Below are 13,344 nucleotides of genomic sequence, written 5' to 3'. Positions count from 1 at the left end.
GCCTTACCTTTGTAACTGTTTGAGAACATTACTCCATACAGCAGGTCTTCGCTGGGAACAAAACCTCTTCCAGATGGACACATCTGGGTGAACTGGTCTAGAAGAGAGCAGACATGGAGGATCCCAGGTTATGCTGCTCTGTTCGCCACAGCTGGTTTCTATAAATACAGCTACATACTGCTGCTGCTTCCTGCAGGGACCAGACTCTGCACATACAGTCTTTTGGAGGAAAACAGTCAAAGCTTTTGTGATGGATCTCCACGGATTGGGTTTCCATAGACTGGGGACTTGTGGATGGATATTATTGGAAACCAAAGATTCACACTGACTTCTAATCACGTTCCTCAACCGTTTTCTAATTGGGAGTTTATCTTTGTTTGATTTTAAAGCCGATCAACCTTAACAACACACTGTATGGAGGCGCAGGTTGGAAATGAAAGGCTTGGAGGGATTCTGATCCACCAGCTCACCTGTGCCATTAACAGGACAAGGGTAAACCTCACAGTTGTCCCCCAGCCGGCTCCAAGAGTGCAGCAGCACTCCTGCAGCGTGATGTGGCTGCTCAGCACACTCTCACAGAGGTTCTCGTCACTAAGATGATAGTAGCAATCCTTTCTTTCCACTGAAGGCGCTGAAAGGAAAAAAAAAAAAACAGAAAAACATGAACTGAAATTGTAGCTGATCTTCAAACAGGGTTTTAAAGCCTAAACAAGCTTGTCGAGGGATTTTTTCCAGCAATCTAACTCATGATGGCAAATGTCGCTGGACGATAAGTTGTCCCAAAAGTTATTGCGATAAACGATAATATTGCTGTTTGGAGACCATTTTTGAGTCACACCATATTGATAAAGTTTAATTTTGTAAAGAATAATTAACTCTGGAACTGGAAGATACTTTAAATAACTAAAATAAGACATCACAAACAAAAACAATAAATAAAATGGAAAAAAATAACTTAAAACCAAAACCATAAATAAAGTGGATTATAATACCGATGATGGAAATGATTGGGTTCATTTTAATTCATCATTAATTGAGTCATTGCTTATTGTGAGAGGCTTAATGCCAACTAGGATGGACTTTGACTGGACTTCTGGAAAACCTTTTTTGAAACATACGCTCACATATATGATATTTTAGGATAATTTCTTGAAGCTCTCAGACTGACGACCTCACAGTTAACTTTAGATTATTTCATTTAAATCATTGTGAATAAAATTAAACATCTTTAGTGTGGAGCCACACTAAAGGTGGTTCAGGCACCACGTCATAATTACATTGTACCATGTGCAGATTTTTATAAACATGTCTGGACGAGTAGAGCCTTAACGCTAGAAGGGATTACATTTATGAACCATATGTCAGTTTAACTGAGTCTGTTGTGAAGAACAGGACATGGTATAGACCAAAATGAACAAGATGAAGAAATCAAAAAAATGCATTCTTAGCCAGCTTTCAATTGGCAATGCAAGCTGACAGCAAAACTGAAAGAATCTATAAAAAGTAAAAAAATCCAGTGAAAATAAGTCACTGGATCAGGACTTATTTTCATAGATCAGGTGTTCAGCTAATGAAATCCGACCCGTCTGAGGAATGAAAGAGACGCTGTGCTGAGGGTGTCAGAGTGGGTTACCTGTTTGAGTGGGCTCACACTTGGCAATCATGACGTTGTAGTCCAGACCCTCGGGACACACGCAGAGGAAGGAGCCGTCCACGTTCAAGCACTCGGCCTCTCCACACACACTGCTCAGCAGCTCACACTCATTCACATCTGTGGGAAAACACATGGAGCTTTTGATGAAGAATCTGAACTGAAAAATGAGTGAGTTCAATACAACTTAGTTTGTGAAATAATGACGTTTAGCAGCCAGAGCCAATTGCAGGACAAGGATTGTACAAATAGGGGTTGTCTATTAGTTCCAATTGATTATTTATTTATTTCAACTGCAAGATGTCAAACAACAGCATTTGTAAAGTTTTATTTATATATTTTTTATTAATCCTGCTTCTGTCAAGACATCAAAGTTCAAATAAATGCTTGACTGAGCAAGTTCACTGGAAAATCCTAAACAGTCGTGTGTAAATTTCTTTCAGTATAAGAACTATGTCAATAGTGAGGATAAAAAGTAAAGTATGCAAAGTAAAAACAGAACAAGGATGACGATAAACTGGAGACATTGTTAAATAGCTTTGTTGAAAAGAAGTAAAGTTCACTTTGGTTGGAGGGAAATGACACGATTAAAGGGGAGAACAGATTGAAAACGCAGAGGAAACAGACGGTGCTGGCTGATCAGACAGCAGACCAGGCTGGAAAAGAGGAAGAAAGTGAAATAACACTCATTCTAAATGGTTAGTGGTAAACCACCGCTGTTGGCTTCCAGTCTGTGTGTTTGTGTGTAAGTGATTCCATGTGTAAAGGCCACAGTGCAGTGACGGTTTGGCAGCTGGGTGGACTGAACTCGGGTGGGACCAGGAAACTGTGCCAAGGAACAGATGGCAATTGTGTTAAAATGGGCACGCAGCAAATACTGTATTCTAAGTCTGGAAACAAAATGTGTGTTTTGGTGGCATTGCCCACTAAGCGTGCATGCATGTGTGTTAACCAGGTTTTCATATCCTTATTTCTGTCTGCAATGTGGGGCCGTGGGGATCCTGCTCCCTGTGGGGACATTTTCTTGGTCCCCATGAAGGGAAATGCTGTTTTTGGGGTAGGGGTTAGGCTTAGGACTCAGGTGTGAATTGACTTTTGATGAGGGTTGGGGTTAGAGGTATGTGATGGTTAGAGGTATGGGTAGGGTTATTGTAGGCGAGCGTGTGTGTGTGTGTGCGCGTATTTGTGTGTAGTTGCTGGGAATAGGTTGTGACAAACCATCCTGCTGGAGGAAATCAAATTAGATGGAAACAGCATGGAGCCTTTCAGCTTCTCCAAGTCAAATCTGAACAAAACCAATGGTTTTCAGCCTGATCTCCATGTCCTTCCAATCCACTGGGATGCATTATTATGCTCATTATTCATGCTTTCAAATCTTATCTGAAGTCTCTGCTATAGCCAAAGATAACAGAGACAAACTGCTTCAGAGATGGTTTGGCTGCTCTGCTATCCTTCCTGAATACAGAGTCCAGGTTTCACCAGGAAAGCAGTAAAGCTGTGTAGGGAGAGCAGCTTTAAGTACAGCCATTTTGTCACTTTAGAGCCGTAACTTTGAGTTTATTTTATTGGAATTTAACGTGGCAGACCGAACATAAAGCAATATGTCATTGTAAAGTGGAAAGTAAATCCACAGGTTTTCGCAATTGAATCCTAATAACATGGCACGGATTTGTATTTACCTCACTTTGCTTTCATACCCCTCAGTAAAATTCACTGCAACCAGTTACCAGCTGCAGACTTACCAAAGCATGGATCCACCTAATCTGTCAGGGATGGCAAGAGAAGCAGGAATAAGAGAAGCAGCCAAGAGGCACATATTCCACATACACAAATATTACCAGAATGCACAAAGCATTAATTTAGCACTTGGTTAAAAACATATTCACAGAACTCCGATATCGCCTAACTCACTCTTCGGTTCTCTAGCAGCAACTTGTTGAGTATCTTGCGCAGCAGCAGTTTCAGGTTTCGCCTGACAACAACAGCGTGAAGTGAAAACTGGATAAAACAGGAAAAGGTTGCACCACCACTTTGGCTGTATTTCAGATATTTAAAGCAAAAAACTGATAAATAATTATGGATATTGACAATTATCAATATTGACTGATTTGGAATGCTTATATCATGATGAGTTTTTCAATCCAGCCCTATTACAAGGAGTATGAACACTGAGCTTCCCGGTGCCTTTCTGGATGTGTCAGCTCCTAATCAAACTGACACGGTCCTGACAAGTCTGCATGTGGGCCATATTTCATCTGGGCCTGGAACTGTTTTCATCGGTGAGTCCAACCCGACACACACTCGACGGGAGCCAAACACTCACCCTGGCAGGCGTGGCCGTCCTGCGACTCCTGGTAGCCTTGGTCACAGAGGCACTGGAAGGAGCCCAGGCGGTTCTCACAGTAGCCGTGGGGCCCGCAGCGCGTCTCGTTGAGCCCGCACTCATCAATGTCTGAAAACAGAAGGAGCCAGAAAAAAGCTCAACAACGGCACCGCTCACATGCCTTAACGTTAGCCTTTCAATTTTATGTTTCGTATTTATGAGGTGTAAGAATGAAAAATCTGACCAAACATCTGCCTTTCCTCACTTTCCCCTGGAGACACATTAAAACCTGCAGCACTAAGAGTAAAAGAGGAATAGTGCACTGTAATGAATGCTGGTATGCTTTACAACTAAAGGACCCGTCGTAAAAAATATACACTCAAACTGCTACACACACGCACGCATACTGGAGTCTGAGTTTGCATAAATCACAAGAGAGAGGTCAACAAATATTCCTGCAAGTCTAGACAGCAAGCTTAAAGTCTTCCGTCTGCTTCTCTTCCTTCCTCTTGGGTTTTCGGAGGTAACAGAGGGAGCATGAAGCAGCTTTGACACACAGCCCTGGACTCCCTCCACGGCGCTGAAAGCTGGGGCAACACATCTCAAGGAAATAGTTGATATTCTTCTCATCTGCCGTGTCCCCCAAGTGTCTCAGAGTGATGGAGATATAGAATAGGGTGATGAAAACCAGGGCAGACATGGCGACACAGAGCTGTTGTTTGCCTTAACAACTGCTCTGGAGAGCTCTCAGCACCTGAGGCATTCCCAATGTGAATCTGAATAAATCAATGGTGCCTGCAAGTCAACGGAAATATTGCGAGAAGCGCCTGAAGTGAACAACATGTGTATGAAAACCAACCGGGATTCCAGAAATGACTATTTTGAATGGAAGAATGGAGATGAATTTATTGTAGATCCACACAATAGAAAACAATATGAAGCTATGAAGTGTTCCACAATAACACTGTTCCTATGGCTTAAACTGTGATCTGTGGTTTTTCCTGTGAAGTATTTTAAGACTTTGAACAGAATTAATATTAAGTTTATAGGCTTCTACCAACAATTTTGAGATGACAAACATGACGAACAGAAAAAAATAAAACAAACCTACATGCATTGTTTTCTAAATAAAGTGCAAAAAAATAATCATTTGAGAGAAAATCGAAGCAAAATCTTTTCATCAAGTTGAGAAATTACAATACCAAAACGAAATACAATTTTAAGAGGGAAACTGAAACTAAAGCTTGCCATGCTAGTCTTGGTGCAATACTGACACACACTTAGTATTTCTGTTTTGCATCGATCCATCGACCTCTAACTTACACTGCTAGAGGATACTCAGTCTTTTCAATAGATGAGTCAAAGCTATTATTGATATCAGGTTTAATTTTTTTCACTTTTATACATCTTCTGCATTCTAAACAGAACAAGGTTCGACAGAATAACACCCCCCTTATTTTTAAAGGTAAATTAAAGTATCACATTTATTCTGTGGAACTTCTGATCTGATGTGATTTCCCAGGGTTATAACAAAGGGCAAATTCTATTTATTAGGTATATTTACCAAGCATATTTATCCTTCCAAAACAATCGGTGTGTTTGTGTATGTACAGTTGTCTTACCATCACAAGAGGGCGCATGGAGGCTGGCGGTGAACCCACTGTCACACACGCACACATAGGAGCCTTCGGTGTTGAGACATGCACCATGAGGGGAGCAGAGCTCGGCCTCCTCCACACACTCGTCCCACATCTAGGAAGTGACAGGCCGAACCAGCACAGAATAGAGTTTAAACAAGTTCATCTAGTATTACTGAGGGAGCAAAGATGTTGGAGTTCCATCCGCTCAAAGAGGAACTTCAACCTCAAAACTCATAAACAACAGCAACCACATAAAGCAGTGTAACTCGTCACCTATACAGCTGGTGCCATTGATCTGCCTGAAGCCCTCGGGGCAGGTGCAGGTGTAGGAGCCCATGTTGTTGACACACTCTCCCACAGACACACATGGAGAAACCTCCTCCTGACACTCATCCACATCTGGATTGTAAACACAGGAGGAGGAAGTGTCAGTTTTTTTGGTCTACTTTTATCGATTGGGATAGGAAAACTCATATTTGCCGCATTATGTATCAATATGCCAGGTCCGGATTCAGATAAGCACTTGTTTATGTAAAATAAAGGAGGAAAAACAGACAAAAGAAATAAAAGCCACTGGTCACCATAAGTAGTTTGCAGAGAGTACTTTGGTAAAAACAAGAAGAAGTTATTAGATTATCTAATTCAGTGAAAGATGCAGAAAAAGAGAGTTTCTGTCCACATTTAGAGATGCTATTAAAAATAAACAAATTAGTTCTAAAAACTTTTAGATTTTGATTCCTGACCAATTTATCCAAAACACAGGTGCATTTCACAAGGTCATAAAAAAATTTTTGCACTTCAATTCAAAAAGAGAAATGCAAATAATAAACAAATTATTGGAAAATCTCACTCAGTTTCATCGATTTATTTGTTTTCATGTTTAGGGTTTGTGACAGCTGTCCCTGCTGTCACAGAATAAATGTAATTATTTTCTGTTCTTCTTTAATATTACTTTATATATTTGTTTGAATAGTTTAGATTTTCATTTTTAAATTTTCATTAATTTGACCAATTTAGTTAACTATGTGTAGTGCACCCATTTAGTTAAATTTATTTGTCAGTTCTTTATAATTTTTGTTAAATGCACTAAATTTCTTTTGTTTGAGTTTACCAGTTTCCCCTGGAGCTACAGATGATTTCCAGCTGATGCCCACTGGTGGTCAACTTCCCAGTGGGCCATTCCATCTGCTCAGCAGGGGAGTGGGAAATTTGTTTTTTTAGTTTAGTTTCATTATTCTTTAATGTTTTTTCTTTTGAAAGTTAGTTCAGTTCTAATATTTATTTAATTTAAAGGTTTAGTAATGTTTCTTTGTATTTGTTTGTGTTTTGTGTGTGTTTAATTATCCTTTTTGTGTTCAGTAGTGGTCTGATCACCCACTATTTAAGTTCTCTTCATGTCTTGTTAGGTCAGTTTTTTGATTGAGTCCTTTGTGTTGCTACCTGAGTTGTAGTTTGTTATGTTGACCTCAGTTTTGGGCCCGATTTATCATTTTGAAATTATTTGTGGATTTTTTGTAATAAATAAAAATTTATTTTGAACTTCACTCAATACTCTCTGGCTGGTTTGTGGGAAAACCTCACAGGGTTGTAATCCTCTCAAAGCTGGGTTGTTTCTGTTTCTTATCACACATTTTCCTTCCACTCAATTTTTTACTCACATGCTTCACTACGTTCTGTGACCAATTGTATCCCAGCTTTTCGCTATTATTGTGTAAATAAAATAATAAATCTATATCACGAGTTTACTCTGAATATAAAAAAAAAAAACATTTCAGTGACGTTCTACCATACGGAGACACACCTGCACATCGACCACTGATTAAGTAGGTGAAAGCGAGAACCTGATTCAAGCTGAATGATTAGCAGTTAAGTCTAAGTGATAAATACAAACCATCACACTGGTCCCCAGCTGATGACATCTGAACCCGGATCCACATTGACACAAGAACGAGCCGTCAGTGTTCAGGCAGTGACCTCTGACACACACTCGCTCATCACGGCACTCATCTATATCTGGAAAGACGCAAAGGTTTGCACATTGTCAACGAAGAGTTAATCATTGTTATGTGATATTGCATAAACAGTGTGTTTTTTCTGTATTTTCTTTTCAGCAGCTAATTCTCACACAGTCAATTCAGACAAATCTGAGAACTGATCCAGTTCAATGCTGAGGTTTAAACTTCTACAATCACACAAAATAAAGAACTTCATGTTTGGTCAAATTAAAGTGATGTGCTAAAGCAGAGAGCAACAATATTTAAACTCTGGTATGTTAATCCACAACAGGAAATTTTGACGTTCACATAAAGGAACTATTGATCACATTTTAGTAAGAATCAAGCAGTCCTAGATCATGTTGGTTACAATAACAGAGTATCAGTGAACATAAGGAATCAGACCTACCAAGGCAGCGACCTCCTTGCCCTACAAAGCCAAGAGGACAGGAACCACAGCTGTAACCTCCAGGCTCATTGTAGCAAATACCTGAAGGACACACTGTCCTGTTTTCACACTCATCAATGTCTGTGAAGAAGAGACAAAAGAAAAGCAGACAGCTGTGATCTTGTGTCCACTTTCAGCTCCTGTATGAATGGCGCTCTTGAAGAGCTCCTCCTTCTGCAGCCAATTAAACTGCAGGGAATCATCAGAGACACAATGCAGCTAGCATTTGGACTGGTTCTATCATTCCCAGAAGCAATCAGGAGATGCCTCTCAACAGACACTCCCACTGAAGGCACATGCATCAAAATAAAAGAAAACTTGTTCAGGACGCAATGGACAGAAAAGTTATGTTTCTGGATAACAAGGCATCTTACTATCTCACCTTGACGTTTACGTAATGTAAATCATAGAATTGATCCAGTTCAGTGTGGAGGTTGTTCACATAAAGGAACTATTGATCACATTTTAGTAAGAATCAAGCAGTCCTAGATCATGTTGGTTACAATAACAGAGCATCAGTGAACATAAGGAATCAGACCTACCAATGCAGCGACCTCCTTGCCCTACAAAGCCAAGAGGACAGGAACCACAGCTGTAACCTCCAGGCTCATTGTAGCAAATACCTGAAGGACACACTGTCCTGTTTTCACACTCATTGATGTCTGTGAAGAAGAGACAAAACAAAAGCAGACAGCTGTGATCTTGTGTCCACTTTCAGCTCCTGTATGAATGGCACTCTTGAAGTGCTCCTCCTTCTGCAGCCAATTAAACTGCAGAGACACAATGTAGTGCAGCTGTAAACTAGCATTTGGACTACGGTAATTATATCATTGCCAGAAGAGGAGATGCCTCTCACTGAGTTCCCCCTGAGGGCACATGCCAACGTAAAAACAAAAGATAACTTGTTCAGGGCATGAGGGACATAAAGTTTATGTTAATGGAGAACTGACCCAAATCACTGATTTTGTTCTCATTCGGCTTCCAAACAAAAATGTGTTTATCTCTATCCTCATTGCCAGATGAGAAACAAACTGAGCCTGATTTTCTTTATTGACTCCAGGCCGACAGGAAAGAGGATAATGAAAGAGGGGGGAAGACATGCAGCAAAGGTCACCAGGTCAGGAACCTGCAACAGCCGCATGAAGGACTAAGGCCGCCATATGTGGGCTGTGCCACAGCTGTGTCAGATGCAAATAAAATTAGCTCCTCCAAATCTAACAATACAGAAAATGACTTAAAATTGTTCCTCAACCAAAGACACATTTTACTACTGTGAAGGGATGTGTAACAATTCAGAGAAAATCCTTCTGACACTGTTGGTGACGATAACAGTTTTCTGTGAGATCTGAGCATGTTGTTGTTGCAAATATCAAATCTTCAAACATGACATTTCCAGGGATCTGTGACTGTGAGGAAGTTATTAGTCCTCAATAGCATCATCTGTTGTTGTGGTCAAGGCTGGTTTCTAACTATGCAGTTATTGGCTTTTATAGAAATTATCTCAAGTCAAGAGAAAAATATATATAAATATATAAAGCAATGTCAGAAATTTTGCTGAGAAGATGGATGATAAGCATTCATAATGTTAGTTTATGTTCATCGTGATGGCACTCAGATATTTGTGATATAATTCTGCCGTGAAAAAAAATACTTCTACAGCCCTTAGCAATCAATTTATTCTTAAGAAAATTGATTGCTAAAATTAGATCAGCCCACAATTTTGCTGAATTCCTCTCAGAGGAAATGTGTCATCATGAGAGTCTGCAAGAAAGTTTTGTTACCTTTTTCCCTGCAATAAACACAGAGATTCAATAAATGTTGCGAGACTAAGAACCATGTTTTTTGGCATTTTCATGGTAGAGAATGGTTTGAAATGACAGCGCTGAAGTTTGATGAAGCCGGGCCTTAAAAGTGCAGGAAAAATGAAGTTTACTCATTGGAGACTTGCTACGGACTTGGACAAGGAAAAGCAGACACTCACATTTGCACCGGGTCTCAAAGGTAGAGCTGCAAAGATTGCTTTGGAAAAATCCATGATCTGCGTAAAGTGAAAAACGGTACATGGCCTGTACTTGCTTTATCCAGTCCAGAGTCCAAAAGTGCTTTACACTACATTCAGTCATTCACCTAAACACGCACGCATTCACATGCTGATGGTGGTAAAAAACAGCCCGTCTAAAATTCCTTCTATTTAGTTGATTTCAATTTAAAGATGATCATGGGATGCTGAGTGGATGGCTGCATAAACAAACCAGGATAGAAACCAAACCTGTCATTTAATTGAAAGTTTTCACTGAGGAAAGAAACAGGTGATAGAAATCAGCGGTCAATCATAACGACTGTCAGACATCTGAGTCATTGTGGATTTTCAGCAAACGCTTTTCACAAGGTAAGAAGATTAATGTTCACATATTTTATAAGAGATCAAATATTGAAAGATATCACATATTGCTTCATGGAGAAGGTAAGCGTGTAACCATTAGTAACCATGGAGATAATCTCCACCATCATGTAACTTAGCATGTATGGAAAAAAACTGATTAGCATCAAAATTTGTGCACATTTTAATGTTGCTCCAGTGTAAGGGGAAACTCTATTTATGACATAGTGATATAAATAAATTGGTGTGAATTCAGGACAAATCAATAATTTGATGAACACATCAGGATGGAGGAAGTATGGGTCGGTTTGGAAGCTAGCAATTTCCAACTTTTGTAAATATCACCGTCTATGATCCCCAATCAGGTTTGTTACGTTCACAGACAAGTTATCTCCACTCCAACAAGAAGAAGCCACCAAGAAACTGGTAAAAACAACTTGGATAAATAACTGAAGTCACTCTGTTCAGTTCTCCCATCTTTCACTGCCGACGTCCGTCATGGCACCTCGAATGATTAAGTGAAGCAGTTGCAAAGGGTTAATAGTTTGAATCATGCAGAACTGATCTGACTGTTTCTATAGCAATGATCAGAAGCAAGACATTGTCCAGAACTACATTGAGCTCATTGTAGCTATGACATAGTTCTGTCATAGATCTAAGAACCTCTGAGGCTATAAAAACTTGCATCTCAAAACCTCAGCTTTCAGTTGCAGTTCTGTTTAGCCATGGCTTTTAATATGAATGCAATTGGAACCACATTGTTTTTTCCTGTGTCTTTCGGGCTTGGTTATTTGGCCACCACAGCCATCAGGAAAACGGTCAACACTTTCCTGCCGCACATCAAATTTGAAATGTCATCAAAGGATGAGGACCTGGATGAATTTGATTCCTTCCTCTTCAATCCTTCTCCGGCTGGAGAAGAGAGCTACGAGGAAAGACTTCCCTTCCAGGAAGAGTGGCCGGATGATTTTAATTCATTTCTCTTCAATCCTTCTCCGGCTGGAGAGGATTGCTCAGAGGATAATCTTTTCTCTGAACAATGGATTGACGATTATGATGTCATAGATGCCCATCTTTTCAGGCCTTCCCCACCTGCGACGCAAACCTCTCCGGCTGGAAAAGTTTGCGTCGCTTTATCAAAAGAGAAGTTAAAAGGCAACGCTGTGGAAGCAAAGGATTCCTCCAGTCGGCCATTTTCCTGTGACTTTTCAGAGAGTACTCCAAGTTATGAGATACCTATGTTTGGAGTCATAGAACGTAGTACCAGTTCTTCAGAAGAGACTCCCTTGGAAATTTCCCTGGCTGAGGAAGTTTACCCTGATGAGCAGAGAGCCGAGGGTATAGCCTCAACTTCTGCTCCGTTGGAAACATTAGAAGTCCCTCTTAGCAGACTTCTAAGAACCCCTCCTCATTTGCAGAGGAGGCGTGCTCTTGAACGTTCCCTGGCTAGGAAACATTTAAATTTTCGGAAGCTTTCACCAAAACCATTTTCAAAAGGTTTGAGTAGAAAGAAAAAAGTTAGATTCGAAATTGATGATGATGATGCTAAACAGAGTTGTTGTAGGATAATGTGATGAACAGCATGTTACATCTGCCTGATTTTTAGTTTCCCCAGAGAAACTTAGTCACCATGATATGTTAATGGACAGTGAAAAAACTTGCGAAAAGTGTAAGAGAGTGTAATTACAACTGTCCATCCATTTTCTTCTGCTTAACCAGGGTCGTATCACGGGGGTATCAGCTTGTTGAAAACCTTGCAGGATCTTAGCTTCCTCCAGTCTGCTTGGTCCCTTTTTATAGACGCTTCACTGTCCAGTCTGTTGTCCAGATGAACACCAAGGTTTTTAAATTCTTCTCCCATGATGGAAATTCCACAATCCACCAAATGGTTCATAAATTAGTTAAATTGATTTGTTATGACAGCAGACAGAGGTCTTGGGTTTGAATCCCTGCCTGGGTTCTTTATGCATGGGGTTTGCTTGTCCTCCATGAGCATGACTGGGTTCTCTCCGGGTACTCCGGCTTCCTCCCACAGAACAAAAAGATTTTGTGCACATTAGATAATAAGTGCGTAGTTCTCATGTAACGTCCACTTCCATCTTGGAGAGCAGTTGCTATGACAACAACAAAGACAGAACTAGCTCTCCCATCCTCCAAACTTATAAACAACATAAACTCATAAACTATCATTCAATAACAATTTCTGAGTTCTCTTCCCACCTCTGTGTAATATTATAATAAATATCAGTGATATTTATTGCAGTATTTATTGGCAAACTAGCAAAATGATCTAATCCATCTTTTATCTGCTAACTAAGATAATTATGTAGTCTATGTGTATGTATGGAAAAAGGTTCTGAACTAGGGTCTTACGTGCAAAATGAGTGCATACTGGCAGCTAGAATCAACTAACATGTAAAGGTAAAGGTAATTTTATTTATAGAGCACATTTTCAGCAACCAGGAAACACAAAGAGCTTAGTGCAGTGTGGTATGACTCTAACTGGCAAAAAATTAACTTTGCATAATGGTGAGAAACAGTTATTCACCTTTTAGTGCACAGACCTCAAATTGTATTTCATTTAGTATATGTAGGGGCACACACTGGTTAAACCAGTGTAAGCTGAAGTTTTAGTTGGCACATGCATATATGACAGTTGAATAAACGTTGCACCACATGTTCCACCACAGTGTGGTGTTTCTCTTTCTAGGATCCCAACTATGTCTCAAACCATCTTCTTCTCAGTATGTTTTCTCTATTATTCCTGTTAATATATATTTTGGTTGCATATAAATAAGCTCTGTCCATTTTTTATTTTTACAGAAAAATAAATGCAATCCCTTTTCCTCCACAAAGACGGAGATGAGATTTTACCGCAGCTGCGAGGAAACAATCATGAGGCCAGCTT

General features: G+C 39.9%; 1 protein-coding gene across 1 annotated transcript in view; it reads right to left on the bottom strand.

Annotated features, from left to right (window-relative positions):
* Positions 1-13,344, bottom strand: part of ltbp1 (latent transforming growth factor beta binding protein 1) — a 69,117-nt gene that overhangs the window by 6,963 nt on the left and 48,810 nt on the right. The window contains 12 exon segments of the mRNA XM_055029636.1: positions 8-97; positions 471-512; positions 515-631; positions 1,634-1,771; positions 3,975-4,103; positions 5,597-5,720; positions 5,722-5,726; positions 5,888-6,013; positions 7,506-7,532; positions 7,535-7,627; positions 8,018-8,137; positions 8,599-8,718. Of these exon segments, the coding sequence (XP_054885611.1) occupies positions 8-97; positions 471-512; positions 515-631; positions 1,634-1,771; positions 3,975-4,103; positions 5,597-5,720; positions 5,722-5,726; positions 5,888-6,013; positions 7,506-7,532; positions 7,535-7,627; positions 8,018-8,137; positions 8,599-8,718 (1,131 nt within the window).

Source organism: Poeciliopsis prolifica, unplaced genomic scaffold (genome assembly GCF_027474105.1).
Source record: "Poeciliopsis prolifica strain line A6 unplaced genomic scaffold, Auburn_PproV2 SCAFFOLD005, whole genome shotgun sequence".
Classification (NCBI taxonomy): domain Eukaryota; kingdom Metazoa; phylum Chordata; class Actinopteri; order Cyprinodontiformes; family Poeciliidae; genus Poeciliopsis; species Poeciliopsis prolifica.
This window is presented reverse-complemented; position numbering and strand designations above follow the sequence as displayed.